Source organism: Chrysemys picta, chromosome 16 (assembly GCF_011386835.1).
Source record: "Chrysemys picta bellii isolate R12L10 chromosome 16, ASM1138683v2, whole genome shotgun sequence".
Classification (NCBI taxonomy): Eukaryota; Metazoa; Chordata; order Testudines; family Emydidae; genus Chrysemys; species Chrysemys picta.
The window spans coordinates 3749833-3776226 of NC_088806.1; the positions used below are offsets into that span (position 1 = coordinate 3749833).

General features: G+C 52.6%; 1 protein-coding gene across 1 annotated transcript; it reads right to left on the bottom strand.

The window, feature by feature from the left end:
- Window positions 1–1167: 1167 nt before the first annotated feature.
- On the bottom strand, window positions 1168–25237 carry LOC101943453 (hydroperoxide isomerase ALOXE3-like). Its single transcript, XM_065570192.1, has 14 exons — window positions 24917–25237; window positions 23715–23919; window positions 21254–21335; window positions 20624–20746; window positions 18001–18104; window positions 15824–15996; window positions 15259–15402; window positions 13759–13962; window positions 11573–11659; window positions 10250–10419; window positions 7531–7652; window positions 7021–7121; window positions 5888–6058; window positions 1168–4244 (listed from the first exon to the last, which is right to left on the bottom strand). Exons 1-14 carry the CDS (start codon window positions 25097–25099, stop codon window positions 4065–4067), a joined length of 2049 nt encoding a protein of 682 aa, XP_065426264.1. The 5' UTR covers window positions 25100–25237; the 3' UTR covers window positions 1168–4064.
- Between the last annotated feature and the right edge of the window lie 1157 nt (window positions 25238–26394).

The following is a 26394-nucleotide window of genomic DNA, read 5'->3' on the forward strand; positions in this document are numbered from 1 at the left end:
GCATTTTTAGTCATAGCAATATTTCAGAGGCACTTAAACTTAAGTCGGCTGTCCAAACATTACTTCTATTCTCATGATTCATTAACACCCTGCCCAGCCTCCCAGTCCGATTAGAAAAAGTGCAAACATGCAGTTGTATGGCCTTGCCTCTCGGGGCCTAAGATTATTCCTATGTATGTGGCATTTGGTTTTCAGCCAATAGTGGCTGGACACACAAGATGGCTGACTGCAGTCCTGCCAAGTTCTGGGGTTACCCGCAGGAATGTCAAATCCGGGGGTGTTACAAGCTTCCTTCAGCGAATCCACCTGAGCTGGAGACCTGAGAGAGACATCTACCCCCAAAGGGAGCACTGGACCCTGCCACCTCCAGCATGTGAAGCAACTCTCAGGCAGCGTTGTGAAAGCGGTCGGGTTTATTAGATGTCTGGAACCCAGCTCACTTCGGTAGTGAGAAGCCAGCAGCAAGTTACAGCCTGGTCCATCTTGGTCAGCCCAGAGCCCTCTTTTTTTTGTCCCAGTTCAGGAGAATCTCCAAATTCCAGCAACCCACACTTAACAACTCCTCACCTGGCCCCTTTTCAGCCCTTTGTTCTTGTTCTCCGGCAAACCCGGATGGCTTCCTGTGGAGCAGTGGATCATCTGTAGTTGTTAGTTGCTAGGTACCAGGCATTTGTAGTGGCTATTGTCTTCTCAGACTCTCCAGGCAGGCAGGTGTCCATCACACCTTACAGGGTTTACTCTGCAGAAAGTCAACAACCTTTTCCCACCACCAAGTTAACTATGCAGCACATAGGGGGAACTGACACACAGATGGTATTCAGACAAAATATCACAGAAAATGCCCACTCCATCACACAAGCCCTCTCTGGTTTATTAGTTTCCCCTGCTTATTCATCACGTTCACGCTCTTAGCTACAGCATCTCAATGGGGTCTCATGTTTAGTCGGTGTCTACCAAGACCAACCTGCTCTGCTCATGAATTGTACACCGGTAGCACCTCAAGTTGCCCACCAAGACAACAAGCCACCGTGGGGCACTGCTCAGACAGCTGACGAACAAGACAGACTCGTCCCCAAGACATTCTCATGCTCAACGAGGAGCAAAGAATTGAGACCAGGATACCCAAGTTGAGGTGGGCTTTATGGCACCATAGTAAAAACCGAAAACTGTTTCATGACCATTTTATTAGATTTAAACTCATGTTTTGAAATCATCACACAAATTAAAGTTGGCTACTCAAGCCTTCTACGAAGCACGATGTCTACATCCTTCTTGGTTTCTTGTTATAATTTTGCACAACTCTGTTAATGAACTTCTTGAATGCAATGCGTTCATCTTTGGTGGCTTCTCATGTGTCCGGTACTTCCATTCCTTCAATTGATATGCTCATTAGTTCATTCACATGATCAGGCAGAAGGCGACTTCTTTCAGAACACAAAGTTCTATTCAATGATGAAAAAGAACGCTCAACTGTAGCTGTTGTGACTGGAAGTAGCAAGAGATGAATTCCTACTTCTTTCATCCCAGGAAACAGAGCACAAAGATTGGGTCGAGCCACTAGTGATGATAAAAAAGAAGTTGAAGTCAAATCTTCATTCATTCGTCGTATGATATTCCACTCTGTGTTCAAATTTTCTATTCTGTCCTGATCACATGGCAGCCCCATTGCTGGTAGTGCCTCATTCCACTCAACTGTCGGTGTTTTATAGGACAGGGATCTGTAACAGCTATGTAGAGGTTGAGTAGAATCTAGAAGTTGCTGTTGTAGATTTTTAAGAATCAAGTCTGTACTTTTTCAGTTCTCTTAACAAACACTTCTTGTCTTCTTCACTTAAGGATTCAATATAAATGTCTTCATTAGTCGATTTCTGGACTGAAGTCTTTGCTTCTTCCAGTACTTTTTCAATGGATAGCTCTCTGATCCAAATGTAGCTTCTATTGCTGGACAAAGATCTACTACTGTTGTAGCAGATGCCTGGATGGCATTGTTTAATGACCCAAGTGGTTTCAACAGTAGACTTACAAGAGAGAGAATGGCAATAATCTTCTCTGAATGTAGTAGCAAAAGTAATCCACCAGCCTCACTACTTAGATCCATCCCATCTTGGTAGATACTTTCCAAAGTCAGTAATAATTGCTGGAGTAATTTTAAGACAACAGCCAAGGATCGCTCATGAGAAAGCCAGCGGGTTTTCCCAGGTTGGACTAATTTGAACTTCAGTCCCAGTGTATTTTCTATATTTTCCAAGATATTCAGTCTTTTTGCACTCTTGCTGAACAAAGAATATAATGAAGACATTAAATTTATAGCTTTTTAAATGTCTTTTGAAGAGTCTGCAGCTTGTACTAACGCTAGTTGGAGTAGATGGCCTCTGCAGTGTGTATAGGAGAGATTAGGGTTATACTTCTCTCTGAGCAAAGCTTGTACTCCACCATGTCTTCCAGAGAAGTTTGCAGCTCCATCAAATGCACAAGCAACCATCTGTTTGCAGTCTAATTGACAAGCATTTGACTCTTCTAAGATGTGGGTTGTCACAGATGCAGCCAATGTGTCTTCTATAACTTGAACATCTAGAAATGCATCTACTGGCCTACCACTGACATCAAGATAATGTGCACAATGACTTAATACTTGCCCGTTTGCATCTGTGCATTCATCGGCCATGTATGCAAATTTTTTGAATGTGATGAGAGAGGTCTTCACTTTTTCAACTGTTGAGTCTTTCACTGTTGCACCGCATGCTTCTAGCCAGTCAGTTGAGTTTCTTGCAGAAAGATAGTGAGCATTTGCTGGTCTTGTTCGGAACCAGTGTTCAACTTCAGGATGAACAAGTGACAATGCACTTAACATTGGCCTCCAGTTTGTAGTGTGTGGTATCTTTTGCTTAAATAGAAAGTATGATGACACACCCATGTTTGTTCGCATGTCTCTTGAGGTTCCACACAGCTCACAATGATTTCAGCGGAGCTCTCAGTGGGGGAACCTTGCTGCTAGTGCAGACTGGGCCCTCTCTTCCACTTAGACCAATTATCAGTGATTTCAGCTGCAGTGGTCACTTAACAAAACAAAAGACTATCTACGGAGCCTAATCAGCTCTGTCTTTAAACAGTGGAGAGGGGCAGGTCGAATAGTACTTGTGACTCAGGCAGACCATCAAGCAAAACACCTGTCCCCACCCTAGCTCTTGATGCCCTCAATCGGCACAGGCTAAGTACAGTTCTACTCCCCTTTACTCATACAATGAAAATAACAACATTTCATCCCCCCCACCCCCCGCATTCAAGTGATTTGTAACCCAACCCCAGCCAAAATCTATCACTTGGGCAACACAGCTCTGTTTGCTGGATACCTAGGGAGATTAGGTGCGACTGTAAACACAATCTGGTCCTGAAGCTTTTCCCCCCAGCCCCAGCTCATCACTAGCTGTCAGGGAGAGCTCATTTAGACTTTGCTAACAAATCGTAATTTGGCCGACATCACCGGAATGAATGCACTGACATTGTCATAAAAACAACAGCTGTAGAAGGGAGCTAGTCTATGTTCATACTTAACAAATCTATGATACTTTTTCAGATACACGTATTTTATCATCCACTTTATATGCTTTTAAAGTGTGTATTAATATTTCAATTCAAATTCCCAAATAATCACTAAATTGGCAACACTGCATGCACTTAATTCACAAAACTGGGGGGGGGGGTGTTGGGGAAATTTAGGAGGGTGTAGGGGGGGTGTAGGGAAATCCCTGAACTGGAGGTTTATGGAGGCCCTGAGCAGATCCCAGCTGGTGTCAATGGGCGTCTCTTCATTGGACTTAATGGGGCCAGATCCCCAGCCGGTGTCAATGGGCATCTCTTCATTGGAGTCAATGGGGCCAGATCCCCAGTGTGTGTGATTCACCATTGCTCCATCAGGCTGGGTGAATGTTCTCAGGATGCCAGCAAGCATTTGGCAGTGTGCTGTGGAGATGCTGTTGCCGATTACTGCAGGGGTATTCAGTGGTGGGTGTCTGGGTGAGGGGTTCTTCATCGTGGGGCAGTTGGAGGGGTGGCACCTCTGGGTGTTATATTGCTGTACTGTTCTCTATGTTAGGAGGATACATATAGTTGTAGCTCAGACTCAGCGACCGGTTCCTCTCCTTGATTTCCCGGGAGATCTCTGCTAGGCGATCCTGGAAGGCAGCCATGAGCTGCTTTGGCCCGTGTTCGGTAAAGTGCTCCTCAGGGTATGTCCCCAGGGGTCTCTGGAAGGGAATAGGGAGAGTGGTGAATACGGAGGCATCAAAATCACTGAAACCCCTGGGATCAACTCCAGGGCTGCATTCTTATTACTCCAAGGCAGGAGTAGAGAAGAGAGGTTTTCCCTGGGGATTGAGATAGCAAAGGCACTGGGGCACTGACTGGTGGAGCTTTGCATGCAAGAGAAACAGACACTGAAGCAGCACAGAGCCAAGGAGACAGCCAGAAGAAGCTTTGGGGGTGTGGCTCCTGGACAAAGCCAAAAGAGAGAGAAAGTTTTTGGGCTGAGTGCTAGTTGGAAGGAGGCTTGGAACTGTGACCAAGGAAATCGCCTCCTGTTCTTTGAGTCCTCCAGACTTTGCAAATAAACACAATTCCATCAAAGAAACACCTGGATCCATCACCAATTTCTCCTCCTGATGGAAACAATCCACACCAGCAGATGAGTAAATATTTTCCACCCCAACTTTTCTCTTTTCTTTGAGAAAAAATGCACATTTGGTGACACCAAAATATTTTCTGAATTATCCCTTTTGCCAAAGAGTTAATTTAAAAATAAAACTAAAAAAAAAAAATTCAACCCATTTCGAGTTTTCCTTTCCAAATGACTTTTTGTGTCGAATGTTCCAAAATGTCCAAGAAAACTGCTCAGAATCGAGAGGAAATGTTGAACAAAAGGGTTTGTTTAACCTCCTAAACAACTTATTTTCAACTTTTCAAAATCACTGACAAACCAAAAATTGTAGGCAGTGTTGTTGTAGACATGTTGGTCCCAGGATATTAGAGAGACAAGGTGGAGGAGGTAATATCTTTTATTGGACCAACTTTCCTTGGTGAAAGAGCTCGAAAGTTTGTCTCTGTCACCGACAGAAGTTGGTCTAATAAGAAATATTCCTTCACTCACCTAGTCTCTCTAACAAACCAAAAAAGTCACTGATTCACCCATCTCTGTCACTGGAGATTTTTAAGAGCAGGTTGATCAGACACCTGCCAGGGATGGTCTAGGGATTAGCCCTGCCATGAGTACCGGGGACTGGACTAGGTGACCTCTCGAGGTCCCTTCCAGTCTTACCCTTCTATGATTCTAACTGCAGGGTCCAAAATTTTGGTTAAACTGCTTGGGTCAGAAATGGTTAAAAATACTCAGGGTGATCTGGGTCTATGGAGGGAACTGGAGAGTACTTTATGCCTGAATAGTGGTCGAATCAGTGTCTGCAGGGAAAGACCTCTCCCCACCTCTTCTGAAAGGCACCAGGCCTCTAAACAATAATCACATGCATGTCATTTTGAGGACATTTCCTCTCTGCCCGCACAGTGGCTGCCAACACCCACCATGCCCCACTGCCTGCCGAGAGGGTAACAGAAAAGGGGCTGAAAAGTCTGGGTCCATGTCCTCAAATCAGCAGCAGTTCCAATGGACCTCCTGCTCATTGACACCAGCTGAGGATCTGGCCCCATTGACTCCAATGGAGAGACACCCTTTGACACTGGCTGGGATCTGGCTCCTCTGTAGGTGTTTCGCAGGTAGTGGAGGACACACATCCCTAATCCAATACTGAAGGATTCAGAGTGCAGGCTCCTCTCCCAAAAGACACGCCCCCCCCATCCAGGGTCCTTCCTCCACCAGTCCCACCAGCCCTGCTCTCACCATGTCCCGATCCTCATTACGCAGCACCCAGAGGACGGAGAGGATCAGGCTGGTGGTGTTCATCTCGGGGATGGTGTCCAGGAACTGCTTCAGGGTCACCTTGGCCTTGTTCCGGGGCGGTGGCTTCCGCATGGACGACGGGTAATTGGGCATGAAGGCTGCCAGCTCGAACTGGGGCCGGGAAAGGGAAGCCAGAGGTTAGATCCCACCCGGGAGCTTGGCTGGCAAGGTCATGAGAGGACCCAGGAGTCCAGAGCAGGAGCCGCAGGACCAGCTGCCCCAGGGGTCCACGGCCCCTGCCCATCACCCAGCCCAACCCAGGCCTCATTCAGTCAGCCGCAGAGGCAGTGTGGATATGTGGCTGGGACTCTGACCTGCGTTCCAGTCCTAGCGACTCCATGATCTCCCTCTGTGCCACCGGGCAAGGCACCAAATCACTCCGTGCCTCAATTTCCCCATCTGTACAAGGAAGGTGATCAGTCTTCCCGTTGTCGGTTTTGTCTACTTAGAGGGTGAGCTCTTTGGGTCAGGGACCATCTCTCACTATGTGACTGGGAAGTGCCCGGCACAAGCGGGGACCTGATCTCGGTCAGGGGGGTCTGGGCAGTGCCTGGCACAAAGGGGGACCCTGATCTCAGCTGGGGTCTATGCAGCGCCCGGCAGGACTGGGCCCCAATCTCTGCCACAGATTTTCATTTTGATTCATTTTGTTGAAAAATGGAAAAATTAAAAAGGAAATGTTCTAAAAAAAATTGTCAGAGGAAAGGGAAGGAACTTGATGGAAGATGCTTGATAAAGCCAGGAAAAGAACCCAGGAGTCCTGGCTCCCTCCCTGCTCTAACCACTAGACACCACTCCCCTCCCAGAGCTGGGGAGAGAACTCAGGAGTCCTGACTCCCAGCAACTCTGTCTGGGCTAGACTGGACTTTAAGCCACAGTAACTCCTGGGCGTGAGCCACCACGTCCAGGATCCAGCTCAGACCCCAGAGTATGGGGCGTACCCAGTGGGGCCCAAAGGGCAGGAGGGGACAGGCTGGGGCCCAAGGGAGGAGACACTGGTGTAAGGAGAGGAAAGGGGGGAAGGAAAGAGACACCCGTCCAAGAGGGGGACAGGGTGGGAGGCCCTCACCCACCTGCCCGGCGTTGACGGCAGCGTGATAGGCAGAGCAGGTGAAGATCACCATGGTCAGGTACTTGGTCAGCTCGGCCATGGTGCCCAGAGCCGAGGGGATGCCTGCCAGAGAGGGATGGACTGGTGAGCATGGGACAGAGCCCCCTCTCCCCTGTCCCTGGCTGGGAATGTCCCCTCTCCCCTCCCCCTGCCAGCGGTGATGCTGGGTCAGTGCAATACCAGCATCACTAATTTCTGTGCATGTGTAACACCGACAGACCCTGGTCCTGGGCGGGCGGGATCGAACCGGGGGCCTCCAGAGCGTAGCACATGAGTCTCTACCGCATGAGCTAAAAGCCACGTGGAGGCATTTGGGTGACATACGGCAGGCGTCACGCAGTGGCCATGGCTGACGTTTTCACGAGTGCCTTGGGTTTTGGAGACACCTTAATGGGGGCTGATTCTTGGGGGGTGGAGGGAGGACTCCTCAGCGATGTCTGTGACCCCGGGCTAGCCACCTCTGGGTTCTCACCCGATGCCTGTCGGCCAAGGAATCCCTTGGCGAATATCTCGCCCACCCACGCCTGCAGCTCGTGGTCACTCTGCACCGAGAGGCTGGTCTGGTAGTAGATCGTCACAATGCCGGAGACAAAGCTGAGAGAGTTAAAGGGGAATCGGGTCAGCCCGGACGCCGGGGTCCATGGTGATATGCTCTCCCCCCTAGGACAAGCTAGGGGAGCCCCCTCCCTCCAGTCTATACAGTGCTAGGCCTGCTACCCTTCAGCATCACTTCTTAGGTGGTCCAGATTCCCCTCCATCCCCCATGCCTGGTCACCAGCCACCTAGGAGATTTGGTTTTAGAATCATAGAATATCAGGGTTGGAAGTGACCTCAGGAGGTATCTAGCCCAACTTCCTGCTCAAAGCAGGACCAACCACAACTAAATCATCCCAGCCAGGGCTCTGTCAAGCCTGACCTTAAAAACCTCTAAGGATGGAGCTTCCAGCACCTCCCTAGGGAACCCATTCCAGTGCTTCACCACCCTCCTAGTGAAATAGTGTTTCCTAATATCCAACCTACACCTCCCCCACTGCAACTTGAGACCATTTCTCCTTGTTCTGTCATCTGCTACCACTGAGAACAGTCTAGATCCATCCTCTTTGGAACCTCCTTCAGGTAGTTGAAAGCAGCTATCAAATCCCCCCTCACTCTTCTCTTCTGCAGACTAAACAATCCCAGTTCCCTCAGCCTCGCCTCATAAGTCATGTGCTCCAGCCCCCTAATCATTTTTTTTGCCCTCTGCTGGACTCTCTCCAATTTTTCCACAACTTTCTTGTAGTGTGGGGCTCAAAACTGGACATAGTACTCCAGATGAGTCCTCACCAATGTCGAATAGAGGGGAATGATCACGTCCCTCGATCTGCTGGCAATGCCCCTACTTATACAGCCCCAAATGCCGTTAACCTTCTTGGCAACACGAGCACATTGTTGACTCATATCCAGCTTCTCGTCCACTGTGACCCCTAGGTCCTTTTCTGCAGAACTGCTGCCTAGCCATCAGGGCCGGTTCCAGGGTTTTTGCTGCCCCAAGCAGCAAAAAGAAGAAAGACCAAAAAAAAAGCCGCGATCATGATCTGCGGCATTTCTGCGGCAGCTCTACCGCCGCCCCTTCAGTCTTCGGCGGCAATTCAGCGGCTGGTCCTTCGCTGGGCTGGTGCCTGGAGCCAGCCCTGTTAGCCATTCGTTCCCTAGTCTGTAGCAGTGCATGGGATTCTTCCTTCCTAAGTGCAGGAGATTGGGGCCAAATGTTTCCAAGCCCCTATGTGGTTTAGGAGCCTGCCTGCCATTCTCAAAAGGGACTTAGGTGCATTATGGGTTAAATTTACAATGGCAGCTGGGTGCCCAGAGCAATTTACAAAATGCCCGAGCGGGTTCGGTTCCTAAATCCCATTGACGTCAGCATTTAGGTTCCTAAGTCGAGCGGGATGAAATGTTTGCACGTAGTGACCGGAACAGGGGAAGCCAGGGGACCACAACCCCATCGCTTTTTACCGGCCTTAAGGGGAAGCGATGGGGGGAGGGGGCAGAGAGGAGCAAGCAGGAGCAGAGCCTCGGGGAAGAGGCGGAGTGAGGGCGGAGCCTCGGGGGGAAGGGATTCAGTGGGGGCGGGGCCACGGCACAAGCTCCGGTGGCCCCCCTACTTCTAGGGAGTTTCCGGCACTACTGGTTTGGGCTGAAACTTTTGGGGGGTACAAAATGGAGTCGCGGTGACCCTGAACGAGTTCACAAATGAATTTGGTTTTGCCAAATTTTGTGCTGAAAAACAAACCATCCAAAAAATTGGAAACCTCCCCGAAAATTTTCATTTTTTGTTGTTCAAAAAGTCCTGAAAATGAATTTTTAAAAAAAAGTCAAAAATGTGTCAAAATCCTCCAAATGGAAACAAACCAGGTCAATTGACACAAAACAAAATGTTTCGTTTCACCTGAAAGGAATTTTATTTTTTGGGTGTGATTTCTCAAGGGGCTGAAATTTTTGAAAATTGACAGTTTTGGGGCCAACCTAAAACTGTTTTATTTTATTTTATTTATTTATTTATACTTTTCAAGATTGCCAAGCCAACAAAAAAACCCTTACTCCTTTGACCGTGTGGGCACTTTGGAAAACGTTGCCCTCTAAATGGAGATTCAGGTTAAGCACAGAAGTGAATTTAAAATTCATTGAACGTACAGTTTTTTAAGGCCCAGCTTGACAAAGCCCTGGCTGGGATGATTTAGTTGGGGTGGGTCCTGTTTTGAGCAGGGGGTTGGACTAGATACCTCCTGAGGTCCCTTCCAACCCTGATCTTCTATGATTCTATGAACCGGCAGCAGATCCTGGGGCTGATGGTCTCATTTTGACTGTTCTTCGACTGGGCTTGCGTCGAAGTGGTTTCCGTGAAAATGAATTAAGAGCGTCCACATGGGAGAGGGGTTGTCACTAAACTGGATTGAAATCTGATTTCGGTTATCAAGGGGTCCAACTTTGTGTGGGAAAGGATGTTTGCTGGATCCCAGCAGAACAAACCCAGTATGCAGGGCTCCCTCCCATACAAGACCTGGATTCCCAGGGGGCTCTGCCCTGACCCCCTCCACACTCAGAGCCCCACCGCTTTTCCCCCTGTGATTTCACTAGGTCTAACCCCTTCCGCTGCACTTGCCTTCATCTCTCCTCCCTACACAACACCCCACCTGGCCCAGCACCCTCCTCACCTCTCTATAGCTGCCCAGATCTTGAGCCCATCGTCCCTGTAGTAGTAGTTCTGGAGCGAGGCAACACCGCGTTCCTGGATGTCATCGGGAAAGCAGAGCGTGGTGTAGGTTAGGTTCTCCAGGGCCTTGCGGAGCAGCTCGGCGAGGCCTCGACGCCCAGTCGCTATGGCCTGTGGAATATAGACCCGGCCCGGGCCCACTGGGGGTTACTGCCACGGAGCTGCAGGTGCCAGGGGAGAGGGTAGGACACTGGAATTGCGTTAATTCCCCAGGTCTGGGACAATGCTGGGAATCAAACTTACGAAATCCTTTGGCAACTCAATTCATTTTCCCTCCAAAAAAATGTTCACTGATGAAAGTAAAAGGAAATGGGGAAGCGGGGGACAAAAGGAGAGAAGAAGGAAAAACGGGAGGAAACACGGAAAAACTAAGAAAGATGAATAATGGGGAAAAACAAGAAAAAAACAAAAACAAGAAAAAGAAGTGAAAAAATAAGAAAAAAAAGGGAAAAGAGGAGAGAAAAACAAGCCAAAGGAAACAAGGAAGAGAAAATGACTATTATGAAGGAAAATGCCATAAAAATGTCATGAACTTTTTTTTGGAAAACCGACCATTTTAAGTGCAAATCTTTTATTTTTACCTACTGGCCATTTTTCGGTGAAAAACATGTTCCCTCGACCTGCCTCACCCTGATTAGAAGGCAGGAAATTGGGTTGCGGACCACGCCCACAAAAGGGCTAATTGGGCTCGCGTTGAAGTGTTTTCAGTGAAAGTGAATTAAGAGCGTCCACATGGGAGGGTTGTCACTAAACCGGATTGAAATCTGATTTCAGTTATCAACGAGCCCGACTTTGTGTGGAAAAAGATGTTCACTGGATCCCAGTTGCGAGGTGGCCAATGAGCACCGACCTCCAGGAGGAGCTGCTTCTGCCTTGCGCTTGATTGGTTGAGCAGGCTGGAGGCAGAGCTGGGTGGGTGGAGTTTGGGAGGGGCAGTCACAGCAGGCCGTCAGCAGTTTGCTGCTGTAGTTGATTTGATGGGCAGTTTGCTCATTCTCCCTCTTTTTTGAACACACCGGAGGAGGCTATGGGAGGCAGTGTGGCCTAGGGGCTAGCACCCGGGGCTCGAACCCAGCTCTCCCGGGTTCTACCAAAGGCTTGGTGAGTGACCATAGGCAAATGAGTCCCTGCCTCAGTTTCCCCATCTGTAAAATGAGGCTAATGCTCCTGATGTCCTTTGTAAAGTGCTTTGAGATCTAGGGGTGAAAAGCACCAGCTTCAAGGAAGGGATTATATTGTTATTAAGAGACAATCCCCTCTTTACCCGATCGAATACGCCCCCGGGGCTGATGAGAAAGGTCCGGGCCAGGACATCAATGTGGATGGAGAACCGGATGTGAGGGATCAGGAGCTGGAAGAGAAGAGGCACAGGGCCTGAAGCAGCTGGGGAGGAGGTGCCAGCCCCCCACCGCCACGGTCCCTCCTGAGTGGAGAAGAGACGTTGCAGAGGCAAATGGCTTTGTTCTCTCTGATCCACCCTGATTGCAGAGCACTAGGGCGGAGTGTTTGGTGCAGGAGGCAGCAGAGAACTGAGCAAAGAGCTGGGGTCAGCACACAAACAGCTGGGCACCTCTGGAATTTGCACCCACACAGTGCACAGCCGGGCATCTCAGGAACACATGCCCCAGCTGGCCACCTCTGGAGCACATACAGGTACGCAGCTGGACACACCTCCAACACAAACATTCATACACTGCTGGGCATGTCTGCAACATACACACACATAGACAACCGAGCATGTCTGCAACACACACACGCACACAGCCGCACATGTCTGCAACACACACGGGTACACAGCAGGACATGTCTGCAACACACATACACGTACACGGCCGGGCATGTCTGCACCACAAACACAAGTACATGGCCAGACAAGTCTGCACTACACACACATGTACACGGCCAGATATGTCTGCACCACATACACACGTACACAGCCGGACATGTCTGCAGCACACACCCGTACATGGCTGGGCATGTCTCCATCATACACACATGTACATGGCCAGACATGTCTTCACCACACACACACGTACACGGCCAGACATATCTGCAACACACAAACACACACAGCGGGGCACTTCTAGAACACACATACGGTGATACGGGTGACTCCCTTGTACACCTCCGGGGATACACGCCAGGCTGGGCCCCTCTCAAACTCGCATGTCCAGGGACAAACATCCCATTGGGCCTGTCTGAGCATCACAAAGGCACACACTGGGCACCTCTGGGGGGAATGTGACCAGGCGGGCACATCTGGGGCATACACTGGGCAAAGTTTTAGAGTAGCAGCCGTGTTAGTCTGTATCCGCAAAAAGAAGAACAGGAGGACTTGTGGCACCTTAGAGACTAACAAATTTATTAGAGCATAAGCTTTCGTGGACTACAGCCCACTTCTTCGGATGCATATAGAATGGAACATATATTGAGGAGATATATATACACACATACAGAGAGCATAAACAGGTGGGAGTTGTCTTACCACCTCTGAGAGGCCAATTAATTAAGAGAAAAAAAACTTTTGAAGTGATAATCAAGCTAGCCCAGTACAGACAGTTAGATAACAAGTGTGAGAATACTTACAAGGGGAGATAGATTCAATGTCTGTAATGGCTCAACCATTCCCAGTCCTTATTCAAACCGGAGTTGATTGTGTCTAGTTTGCATATCAATTCTAGCTCAGCAGTTTCTCCTTGGAGTCTGTTTTTGAAGTTTTTCTGTTGTAATATAGCCACCCGCAGGTCTGTCACTGAATGACCAGACAGGTTAAAGTGTTCTCCCACTGGTTTTTGAAAAACTTCAAAAACAGACTCCAACGAGAAACTGCTGAGCTAGAATTGATATGCAAACTAGATACAATCAACTCCGGTTTGAATAAGGACTGGGAATGGTTGAGCCATTACAGACATTGAATCTATCTCCCCTTGTAAGTATTCTCACACTTGTTATCTAACTGTCTGTACTGGGCTAGCTTGATTATCACTTCAAAAGTTTTTTTTCTCTTAATTAATTGGCCTCTCAGAGGTGGTAAGACAACTCCCACCTGTTTATGCTCTCTGTATGTGTGTATATATATCTCCTCAATATATGTTCCATTCTATATGCATCCGAAGAAGTGGGCTGTAGTCCACGAAAGCTTATGCTCTAATAAATTTGTTAGTCTCTAAGGTGCCACAAGTCCTACTGGGCAAAGTGTGCACACACACAGGGCACAGCAAGAACTGGGTGCCCTTGGTCAACTCCCTTAATATGTCCCCCCACCTGCAGAAGTGGGTAGCCAGGAATGGGACTCGCCCCACCCCTTGATGCCATCTGTTTTCTCTGTGCATAAGGTGCCAGGTGTGGACACTGGATGCCCGTCGCTGTCCCATTGGCTGACGCACCAAGCAGAGTGGGGCCCCGCCCACCGGTGGCCCCGCCCACTCACAGCAGCTCCGCCCCCCTCACCTTGTACAGGGGGTGGCACATGGGCAGCTGGCGCTGGGTGGCCACGGCAAAGACCTCGGCCAGCAGGTGGGCGCGGAGCAGGTGGGAGGTGACCTCGTGCAGGTGGAACTCGGAGTTGCGCACCCAGGTCTTGGCCAGAGTCCAGAGCCACTCGGAATCACTGGGCAGGAAGATGGGGCTCTCAGGACCTGGGTGCTGGCTGAGCTGTGGGGGAGCTGGGTCAGAGCAATGGGTCTGGTATCCCCCCTGGGTCAGAGCAATGGGCCAATCCAGCCTGGTATCCCCCCTGGATCGGAGCAATGGGCCCATCCAGCCCCTATCCCCCCTGGACAGGCACAGTGGGCCCATCCAGCCCCTATCCCGCCTGGATCAGAGAAATGGGCCCATTCAGCCCCTATCCCCCCTGGATCAGAGAAATGGGCCCATCCAGCCTGGTATTCCCCCCCCACAACTGTGCAATGGGCCAATCCAGCCTGGTATCCCCCCTGGATCGGAGCAATGGGCCCATCCAGCTCCTATCCCCCCTGGACAGGCGCAGTGGGCCCATCCAGCCCCTATCCCCCCTGGATCAGAGAAATGAGCCCATCCAGCCCCTATCCCCCCTGGATCAGAGAAATGGGCCCATCCAGCCCAGTATCCCCCCCCCCCCCCCCGGTCCCAGGCAAGAGCAATGGGCCCATCCAGCCCAGTTTCTCTGCCCCCCGCCCTCCAGGTGACAGCAATGGGCCCATCCAGCCCAGTATCCCCCTGACCCCAGATCAGAGCAATGGGCCCATCCAGCCTGGTATCCCCCCTGGATGGGAGCAATGGGCCCATCCAGCCCCTATCCCCCCTGGATGGGTGCAATGGGCCCATCCAGCCCCTATCCCCCCTGAATCGGAGAAATGGGCCCATCCAGCCCCTATCCCCCCTGGATGGGTGCAATGGGCCCATCCAGCCCCTATCCCCCCTGGATGGGAGCAATGGGCCCATCCAGCCCCTATCCCCCCTGGATTGGAGCAATGGGCCCATCCAGCCCCTATCCACCCTGGATGGGAGCAATGGGCCCATCCAGCCCCTATCCCCCCTGGATGGGCGCAATGGGCCCATCCAGCCCCTATCCCCCCTGAATCGGAGAAATGGGCCCATCCAGCCCCTATCCCCCCTGGATGGGCGCAATGGGCCCATCCAGCCCCTATCCCCCCTGAATCGGAGAAATGGGCCCATCCAGCCCCTATCCCCCCTGGATGAGCAATGGGCCCATCCAGCCTGGTATCCCCCCTGGATGGGAGCAATGGGCCCATCCAGCCCCATATCCCCCAATGGACCCATTCACCCCTGTATCCCCGCTGGATCAGAGCAGCGGGTCCACTGGCACACTCGGGCCCTGCCCACAATAATAATTGTGCCTTTAGCAATGGTGGAGCCGAGTTGCTCCCTAGCAGCAGGGGGGCCCAGGTGGCTCAGGAGGGGCTCTGATAACCCCCCGCTTGGGCACCGGTGAGCAGAGAAACCTCTCACCTGGATGGCCAAGGGGACGACCTCCCCGCTGGGTTTCTGGTGCAGCAGGCACAGGGGCGCGGCGATGTACTGCTGGTGCCCGTTCACTTTAGTGGTGGGAATGTCTTCCAGGAGCTTGTAATCTGCGATATAGATGCTCCCTCTCTGTCATGCAGAGCAGAGGAGGGTCAGTGCCCCGCTCCCAGGGCTGCGAGCTTCCTTCAGCAGTGTCCCAGCAAGCAACACACATAGCACTGCGCAGGGATCACTTACCCAGTGTTAAAATGCAGCCACCTCCGGGTGGAGTAGCTGGTTATACAGGGACCCTTCACCCGGGGCTGAGATGCAGCCACCTCTGGGGTGGGGCGGCTGATTACTGAGGGACCCCTCACCCGGCGCTGAGATGCAGCCACCTCTGGGGCGGGGCGGCTGTTTACCCAGACCCAGCTATGCTACAAACAGTTTAGTTTGGGAACAGAGCACTGTGCTCCCACCAGCAGGAGTTCACGGAGAAGGAGGGCAGCATGGACTCAGCACGGCTGGGAATCAGCCAGGCCCTGATTATTTTGGGGAGACAGGGTGTTACCTGTAGCTCCTCCTGGAGGCTGGTGGATTCCCCCAGGAAGCCGGCCACCATCTCCTGTGTCACCGGGAAATTCTCCGGGAGCGCCGTGCATTTCTGGATCAGAACAGGGTTGAACCCATTCAGATACTGGTACCCGAAGAAAGCATCTTCTTGCCAGTGCTCAAAGACATACTCTGGGGATACACACACCGGCCCTTTAAATAAAACCCCATTGCCTGGGGAGAGGAGTGGGGTCTGATGGTTAGAGCAGGGGAGCGGGGCTGCAAGCCAAGACTCCTGGGTTCTCTCCCCAGGTCTGGGAGGGGAGTGGGGGCTGGTGGTTAGAGTAAGGGACTGGGAGCCAGGCTTAGAGGAGAAGAAAGTGATCAGGAACAGTCAGCATGGATTCACCAAGGGCAAGTCATGCCTGACTAACCTAACTGCCTTCTATGATGGGATCTGTGGATGAGGGGAAAGCAGTGGACGTGTTATTCCTTGACTTTAGCAAAGCTTTATGATACGGTCTCCCACAGTATTCTTGCCGGCAAGTTAAAGAAGTATGGGCTGGATGAATGGACCGTAAGGTGGATAGAAAGCTGGCTAGATCGTCGGGCTCAACGAGTAGTGATCAACGGCTCCATGTCTAGTTGGCAGCCAGTTTTCAAGCGAAGTGCCGCAAGGGTCAGTCCTGGGGCCGGTTTTGTTCAATATCTTCTTTAATGATCTGGAGGATGGCGTGGACTGCACCCTCAGCAAGTTTGCAGATGACACTAAACTGGGAGGAGTGGTAGATACACTGGAGGGTAGGGATAGGATACAGAGGGACCTAGACAAATTAGAGGATTGGGCCAAAAGAAATCTGATGAGGTTCAACAAGGACAAGTGCAGAGTCCTGCACTTAGGACGGAAGAATCCCATGCACTGCTACAGACGAGGGACCGGATGGCTAGGCAGCAGTTCTGCAGAAAAGGACCTAGGGGTTACAGTGGACGAGAAGCTGGATATGAGTTGACAGTGTGCCCTTGTTGCCAAGAAGGCTAACGGCATTTTAGACTGTATAAGTAGGGGCATTGCCAGCAGATCGAGGGACGTGATCATTCTCCTCTATTCGACATTGGTGAGGCCTCATCTGGAGTACTGTGTCCAGTTTTGGGCCCTCCCGCCCCACTACAAGAAAGTTGTGGAAAAATTGGAGAGAGTCCAGCGGAGGGCAACAAAAATGATTAGGGGGCTGGAGCACATGACTTATGAGGAGAGGCTGAGGGAACTGGGATTATTTAGTCTGCAGAAGAGAAGAATGAGGGGGGATTTGATAGCTGCTTTCAACTACCTGAAGGAGGTTCCAAAGAGGATGGATCTAGACTGTTCTCAGTGGTGGCAGATGACAGAACAAGGAGCAATGGTCTCAAGTTGCAGTGGGGGAGGTCTAGGTGGGATATTAGGAAACACTTGCATCTGAAGAAGTGAGGTTCTTACCCACGAAAGCTTATGCTCCCAGTACTTCTGTTAGTCTCAAAGGTGCCACAGGACCCTCTGTTGCTTTTTACAGATTCAGACTAACACGGCTACCCCTCTGATACTAGGAAACACTATTTCACTAGGAGGGTGGTGAAGCACTGGAATGGATTCCCTAGGGAGGTGGTGGAATCTCCATCCTTAGACAAAGCCCTGGCTGGGATGATTTAGTTGCGGTTGGTCCTGCTTTGAGCAGGGGGTTGGACTAATTACCTCCTGAGGTCTCTTCCAACCCGGATATTCTATGATTCTATGATTTCCCTGCATCTAGGGGGGGAGTGGGGTCTCGTGGTTAGAGCAGGGTAACCAGGACTCCTGCTCCTTGTGGTTAGAGCAGGGGGTGCAGCTAGGAGCCAGGACTCCTGGGCTGTATCTCCAGTTCTGGGAGAGAAATGGGGGCTAGTGGTTAGAGCAGGGGGGGCTGGGAGCCAGGACTCCTAGGTTCTCTCCCCAGCTCATGGAGCGGAGTGGGGTCTAATGGTTAGAGCAGGGGACTGGGAGTCCTGAGGGGAGGCCTGGTGGGGGGCTGAGGGTGGCAGGACTAGTTGACCTGGGGGGGCCGTGTGTGGGCTCAGCACCCACAGGCAATGCAGGGAAGGCAAAGGGGGTCCCGGAGCCAGGGGGTAGCCCTGTGCTGGCGTTGGCCCCCTGCTCCTCCCCACAGTGCATGGGGCAGCACGGACCTGAGACCGGGTTGCGGTAGAACCAGAAAACCTTGGGGATGTCAGCTAACTTCTCCCAGGAGTATGGCCGGTCCAGGAACCCCTTAATCTTGCACTCCAGCAGCCTGCGGGGACAGGTAGCCAGGCTCAGAGACTGGGACCCTCACACTGTGTGCGCCCTCTGCCTCGATCCATATGCACCCGTCTGTCCCCCTTCACACCCCTGTCTCTATCCATCCCCATACACACCCTCTGCCTGTGCCCCTCACACCCCTCTGACCCCATAGACATCCTTCAGTCTGTGCCCCCTCACACCCATACACACCCATCTGTCTGTCCCCCAACACCCCTCTGACCCCATAGACACCCCTCCATCGGTCCCCCCTTCACACCCCTCTGACCCCACTCACATCCTCTGTCTGTTCCCTTTTCACACCCCTCTGACCCCAAACACACCCTCTGTCTGTCCTCATCATACCCCACTGACCCAATATACACTCTCTGTCTGTCTCCCTCACACCCCTCTGAGCCAATACACACCCTCTCTCTGTCCCCCTTTCACACCCATCTAACGCAATACACACCATCTGTCTGTCCCTCCTCCACATCCCTCTGACCCCATACACACCCCTCTGTCTGTCCCCGTCACATCCCTCTGACCCCATACACACCCTCTGTCTTTCTCCCTTACACTCATCTGACCCCATACACACCCTCTGTCTGTCCAGCCCCTTCACACCCCTTTGACCCATACACAACCTCTGTCTGTCCCCCTTCACACCTCTCTGACCTCATACGCACCCTCTGTCTGTTCACCTTCTTCACACTTCTTTGACCCCATACACACAATCTATCTGTCCACCCCCTCACACCCCTCAGACCCATACACGCCCATCTGTCTGTCCCCCATTCAAACCCCTCTGACCCCACTCACATCCTCTGTCTGTGACCCCTCTTCACACCCCTTTAACTCCATGCACACCCTCTGTCTTTCTGCCTCACACCCCTCTGACTCCATTCACATCCTCTGTCTGTTCCCTCTTTACACCCCGACCCAATACACACCCTCTGTCTGTCCCCTTCACACCCCTCTGACCCCATACACATCCTCTGTCTGTCTCCTCTTCACACCCCTTTAACTCCATACACACCCTCTGTCTTTCTCCCTCACACCCCTCTGACCCCATACACATCCTCTGTCTGTCTCCTTCACACCCCTCTGACCCAATACACACCCTCTCTGTTCCCCTTTCACACCCCTCTAATGCAACACACACCCTCTGTCTGTCCCCCCTCCACACCCCTCTGACCCCATACACACCCTCTGTTTCTCCACCCCTTCACACCCCTCTGACCCCATACATACCCCTCTGTCTGTCTCCCCTTCACACCCCTATGCCCACATTCACACCCTCTGCCTGCCCCCATACACACCCTATGTCTGTCTCCCTTCACACCCCTGACCCCATACATACCCCTCTGTCTGTCTCCCCTTCACACCTCTATGCCCACATTCACACCCTCTGCCTGCCCCCATACACACCCTATGTCTGTCTCCCTTCACACCCCTGACCCCATACACACCCTCTGTCTGTCCACCCCCCTCACACCCCTCTGCCTGCCTCTTCCCATGTACACCCTCTGTCCATCCATAAACACCTATCTGTCTGGCCCTATGTGACCCCTTTGTCTGTCCCCATAAACCCCACTCTCTGTGTCTGACCTCATGTATACCCTCTGTCTGTCTCTCCCCATACCTGCCCCTCTGTCTGTCGGTCCCATACACATCTCTCTGTCTGGCCCCATACACACCCCTCTATCTATCCATCTCCTCCTGTGCCCCTCTGTTTGTCTGTGCCTCCGTCACACCCTATGTCTCTCCCCATACACACCCCGTGTCTCTCCAGCCCCACACACCCCACTTATCTGTCTCTCTAGCTCTGGGTCCAGCCCTTTTGCCAACCTGGTCCCCAGCACTGGATGTGGGGGCCAGTACCCAATCGCCAATGCCACAGATGGCGCAAATCCCTCCCCGGTTCCACATCCCTTAGCCCCAGCACCGCCGGGACCTCCCGTTGGGTGACCTCTAGTTCTCGACTTTCCGGGGCACCGGCCCCCCTTCTTCAGGGCTGCCCCGCCTCCCCTGCCCCGAGACATTAAAAGGCATTTTGTCGGCATGGGCCCAGCCGGCCGGGATCCAGCCGGCGCTGTAGGGCTGTCCTTTCTCCGGCGCTGCTTACTGCCCCGCCAGTCCCTGCCTCAACCTCCCTCGGAGCAGCAGCAATTTTATATTGACTACTCCGATCTCTGAGGACAATGCTGAGTGCAACTGATCCCTGCAGAACCTACATAGATAGATAGATAGATAGATAGATAGATAGATAGATAGATGGGGTGGATGGGGTGGATGGGGCGGGGGGGTGGATGGGGAGACAGAGAGAGAGAGAGTCAGGTTGGAGGGTGGGGCAGAGTTACGGCTAATGAAATAATTACTGGAACTCCTAACGACAGACACAAAAGGTCAGCTCCTGAAGGAGATATAGGCGCCTAACTCCCCTTTATTCCAATGGGATTTAGGCACCTCAATCCCTCCGGGAAGCTGGGCGACCACTCTGGGAAGTGGATTTTCAGCCCCGCCACTTACGCCGCTGAGCCACGCCCGAAGAAAGCAGAGGCCTTGGGGTACGAATACTGGAGGTTGACCTCAGCAGTCATGGCACTGTCAATGTCGGCACACCAGGGGGCGCCAGGGCTGTACTCCTTCCACCTGTCCCGGGGAAGAGGGCGGTTAATAACAAGCCTTTCCGGCTCCGGTCGTCAGCCGATCTCAAAGCGCATTAGCAAAGAGTAGGCCGTCGTTATCCCCATTGTATAGGTGGGGAAACTGAGGCACAGAACAGGGGAAGCAAGCCGTGGCAGAACCCAGATATCCTGGCTCCCCACTCCAGGGCTTTATCCACTAGGCCGCACCACACCTGGGCCTTAACTAAGACGGCAGGGACTGAGCGCTCCATTGGCTCCAGGAGCAGGCAGGGGTGGGGTAAGCCCTCGGCCCTACTGGCTCATGCCTCATACCCGTCCCGCCACCTGGATTTATTCGATTGCAACAGAAGCTCAGCCTGAGGGTTTTCTAAAAAAAGGTTCATTAGTTTCTAGCTCTTGGGGATGCCCAGAAAGGCTTTAAAACATGACCCAGCTGTAACCGACACGGCGACACTGCCTAAGTTTGCAGGGAGCCTGAACCCATTACTCCAAAATGCCCCCCTCAACTCACCTATATCTTTCCTGTTGCAGCACCAGCTCCTCACGACGGTGCTTCTGGAGCAGGTAGTGGGAGTTGTCACAAGGGGTTTGGGCTGGAGAGAGAAGAGAGAGACTGAAATCTGACCACACCCTGGAGTGAGAGATGTGTCCCAGACCCCTCTAAGCCTGCAGGGCTCCTTGGTGCCAGTCTTCTAGCTACCTGTCTAACCTCATACACCCGCCTTCTCTCTCTCTCTCTCTCTCTCTCTCTCCCCATACACCCGCCTTCTCTCTCTCTCTCTCTCTCTCCCCATACACCCGCCTTCTCTCTCTCTCTCTATCCCCATACACCCGCCTTCTCTCTCTCTCTCTCTCTCCCCATACACCCGCCTTCTCTCTCTCTCTCCCCATACACCCGCCTTCTCTCTCTCTCTCTATCCCCATACACCCGCCTTCTCTCTCTCCCCATCCACCCCATCCACCCCATCTATCTATCTATCTATCTATCTATCTATCCCCATCCACCCCCTCTATCTATCTATCTATCTATCTATCTATCTATCTATCCCCATCCACCCCCTCTATCTATCTATCTATCTATCTATCTATCTATCTATCTATCTATCTACACCTCTACTCCGACATAACGCTGTCCTCTGGAGCCAAAAAATCTTACCATGTTATAGGTGAAATCGCATTATATCGAATTTGCTTTGATCCGCTGGAGCACGCATCCCCGCCCCCACGGAGCACTGCTTTACCGCATTATATCCGAAATCGTGTTATATCAGGTCACGTTATATTGGGGTAGAGGTGTATCTATCTATCTATCCCCATCCACCCCATCTATCTATCTATCTATCTATCTATCTATCTATCCCCATCCACCCCCTCTATCTATCTATCTATCTATCTATCTATCTATCCCCATCCACCCCCTCTATCTATCTATCTATCTATCTATCTATCCCCATCCACCCCATCTATCTATCTATCTATCTATCTATCTATCTATCCCCATCCACCCCCTCTATCTATCTATCTATCTATCTATCTATCTATCGAATCATAGAATATCAGGGTTGGAAGGGACCTCAGGAGGTCATCTAGTCCAGTGGTTTCCAAACTGGGGTTCCTGAATCCCTGGGGGTTCACGAAATGTTACAGGGGGTTCTCGGGAAAGAATTCCCTAATGGCGGACAGAGCTGTCCCTAGGGACCCTGGGCAGCACGGGGCCAACATCCCAGAGCCCCTGAACATTCAAGAGCTAAGCAGATCAAAGCAAGCATGTCTATCACACTGAGGAGATTTAAACTTCAAGACTCCTATAAAAATGGAAAGGGAGGTGGATATTTTTTGCGGTTTTTAAAATTAAATAGGCAGCTAGTCTTGTTTTTAAAATTATGATGAAGAACAAGCTTAAGCTTTGTTTTAACATGTGCTGTTTGCCTAGACTGCTCAAGACCTGAATGCTTGTGTAAGAGGAACTCTTTGAGTTGGCTTCTTAAATACTTTCACGCTGTTTCACATCTGATACTCCCTGATGAAACATAGGAGCCTTCTCTTATAACACGCTTATTCAAAGTGATACAAGCTACGAAAGTGAGATCTTGGAAGAGTGTTGCCATTTTCATAATGTAATAAAAATACTGTAATGATAATAATTAATAAATAGTGTGTAATAAGCATGTCATAAAAACAAATTTTATATTTCCAAGATCACTGCTTTTATAATTTATACTCAGGTAAAGGAGAAAATCCCTGGAAATATTCATTTCTAGGAGGGGGTTCGCGAGACTTAAGATTTTATTGAAAGGGGTTCACAGGTTGTTAAAGTTTGGGAACCATTGATCTAGTCCAACCCCCTGTTCAAAGCAGGACCAATACCCAACTAAATCAAACTATCTATCTATCTAAGGGATGGATCACTTGATGATTCCCTGTTCTGTTCATTCCCTCTGGGGCACCTGGCATTGGCCACTGTCGGAAGACAGGACATTGGGCTAGATGGACCTTTGGTCTGACCCATATGGCCGTTCTTATGTTCTTTCCCCATACACACCCATCTATATATCTGTCTATCCATCCATCTCCCACCCCACACCCATCTAGCAATCTAGCTAATCGCTATGGTACCTTTCCTCCCTCCCCACCGTTCATCAAAACAAAGAAATTATCTCTGCTTGGTCGCTGACCCCTCTCATGCCAAGCTTCAGCCAGCTGTAAATTGACCCCCGTGGGCTGAACCTGTCTAAGGCAAGGTGACGCCGGTTGAAGTGTGTCCACACACAAAGATGCACCGACATAGCTAAACTGGATTGAAAATCACCCACGTGACTTGGGTGTACACCAGGCCTCAGATATACTGGGCAGTGGGCTTCTCCTGGCAGGGACAGCTCGCACCAGGGCCTGGTAGAGATCCAGGAGTCACCGAGATGCACGAGGGGCAGAAGAGAACCCAGGAGTCCGGGCGCACCCACAGTGGGTCATACCTGTGCTTTCCGCCAGCTCCACAGTGCGGTAGCCCTGAATCCAGCGGTAGCAGGGGAAGTGGTAGGTGTCCCCCTCGGGGGACGTCACCCGCACCGTGTTGCAGTACCACATGTTCTCGGGGAAGAAGGAATAGGGCTCCTTGTGGAGTCGGATCAGCACGATCGGCCCCAGGGCTCGCTCACTGGGCACCTTGTACTCCCGCACCTGGGGGAGACAGAGCACGGGGGGGGAGGGTTTGAGCTCCGAGCACGGAGCCTGCGTTCCCGGCCACTTGGGATGGAGAGCGTTGCACAGGCAGAGCGGCGGGTCCAGCTCCTTTGCCATTGCTGGATCCCCGGCTGGTGTCAATGGGAGTGTCTCCATTGCAATCAACGGGGCCAGATCCTCAGCCCCATTTAACCCAGTTGGGGATCTGGGCCCATTGACTCCAATGGAGAGATGCCCATAGACACCAGCTGGGGATCTGGCCCCATTGAGACCAGCTCTTTGACCTGCTGAACTGTAATCCCATCCCCCATTGCCATTTCATCCAAGTGACACAATCATTTGCAGAGTTTATTGACCAGATCCTCAGCTGGTGTAAATAATTGTGCCAGGCGCTGCCCAGACCTACAAAGAGAGACTGTTCTGAGCCTAGGCCCCCAGTGCCAGGTGAGGGTGGAGCCCAAAGACCACAGGGGGAGCTGGCAGCCCCGTGGAAATCCCCAGCATCCAGACTGCAGCCCCCACCCTCCCCACTGCGGGGCAGGGGTCCAGGGAAGGGTTGGGGCTCCCCAGCCAGCCCACAGCACCGGGATTCCATCAGGGGCTCCCCCCCATCGAGCTGGCATGAGGGTACCCCAGCTCTGCCTCCCCTGTGGCCAGGGCCGCTGCCCCTCCCACCCCCATCCTCTTTTGCTGCATGTGAGCGAGTCATCTTGGTCTGGCCCAGTGTCAGACGGAGACAGGAGATCCAGCACGTCGCATTTGAGGACTCGAGCGCTGCCTAAACCCAAAGGCGGGGTTATTCTCCCCCATTGTACCCATGGGGAAACTGAGGCACGAGCGCTGGCCCCTGGGGCAGAGCCACGAATAGAATCCAGGGGTCCTGAGCCCCGGCCCAGCCCCCAAACCATTGCTCCTCTCTTCCTGAATGGAGCCAGTTCTGATGGGATCCCCCCCCACACACACACACACACAAGGAACCCCCTAAAATACTCACTGATCCCGGCTGAAAGTCAAACCCACATCGGTCCAGCACGTGCTTGGGGCTTTCCCCGTGGCTGCCCACCAGGGTGATGGAGATGGTGTCAAAAGTGCCAGCCAGTGAGTCCTGGCCGGTGGACACCTGAACTTTGTAGATGGCCATCAGGGATGGGCTGGGGGCCGGGCTGTCCCCAGGCATGGAGGGGGCTTCTGGCTCCGAGGGGCGGATCGTCTGGGAAGCCCGTCTCGATGGTGCCGCTGTGAGTTCTCCCTCGCAGGGAGCCGGCTGGGTGACCTGTGTTTATTTACCGGTTGGCTTGGGATGGAGGCCAAGCGTGAGTTGAGCAGGCGGGGAATGCAGGGCCCTCAGGCACTTCCACGCCACCCCACGCCTCGCCGCACCCATGATGAGGCCCTTCCCCCGGGGACAGAGGGCGGGTGGTGCCAGCTGGCACAGATCAGCGCCCAGAGAGCTTGCGTGGGGATGGATCAATAGAGTCACACAAGGGGGGGTCTGATCTCAGCTGGGGTCTGGGCAGTGCCTGGCATGCCGGGGGCCCCAATCTTGGTCAGGGGGGTATGGGCAGCACCTGGCACGACAGGGGCCCCAATCTCGGTTGGGGGAGGGGGTATGGGCAGCACCCGGCACGCCAGGACTCCAATCTTGGTCTGGGGGGTTAGGGTGGCCAACTTTCTAATCACACAAAACTGAACACACTCGCCCCGCCCCTTCCTGAGGCCCCGCCCCTTCCCGAGGCCCTGCCCCCCGCTCATTACATTCCCCCTCCCTCGGTGGCTCGCTCTCCCACACCCTCACTCACTGTCACTGAGCTGGGGCAGGGCGTTGGGGTGCGGGGGGGAGTGAGGGCTCTGGCTGGGGGTGCAGGCTCTGGGGTGGGGCCGGAGATGAGGGGTTTGGGGTGCAGGAAGGGGCTTCGGGTTGGGGGGGGCTCAGGGCTGGGCCAGGGGGTTGGGGCTCGGGGTTGGGCTCCTGGTCAGCGGCGCAGCGGGGCTAAGGCAGATTCCCTGCCTGTCCTGGCACCGAGCTGCCCCCTGGGAGCAGCCAGCAGCGGGCAGTGACTCCTAGGGGCTCCGCACGCTGCTCTCGCCCGCAGGCACCGCCCCCCTAGCTCCCATTGGCCATGGTTCCATGCCAATGGGAGTGCGGAGCCGGTGCTTGGGACAGGGGCAGTGCACGGAGCCCCCGCCCCCCCCGCCTAGGAGCTGGAGCTCCTGGCTGCTCCCCGGACGCAGCGCGGTCCCAGGACAGGCAAGAAACCTGCCTTAGCCCCGCTCCGCCACTGACCGGACTTTTAACGGCCCCGCCAGGGTCTCTTCTCGACCGGGTCTTCCAATCAAAAACCGGACACCTGGCAACCCTATACAGGGTCTGGGCAGTGCCAGTGTGATGGGGCCCTGATATCGGTCAGGGGGTTCTGGGCATCCCCATTGCTCCCCAATCCTTGCTCCCCAACCCCCACCCTGCTGCTCCCC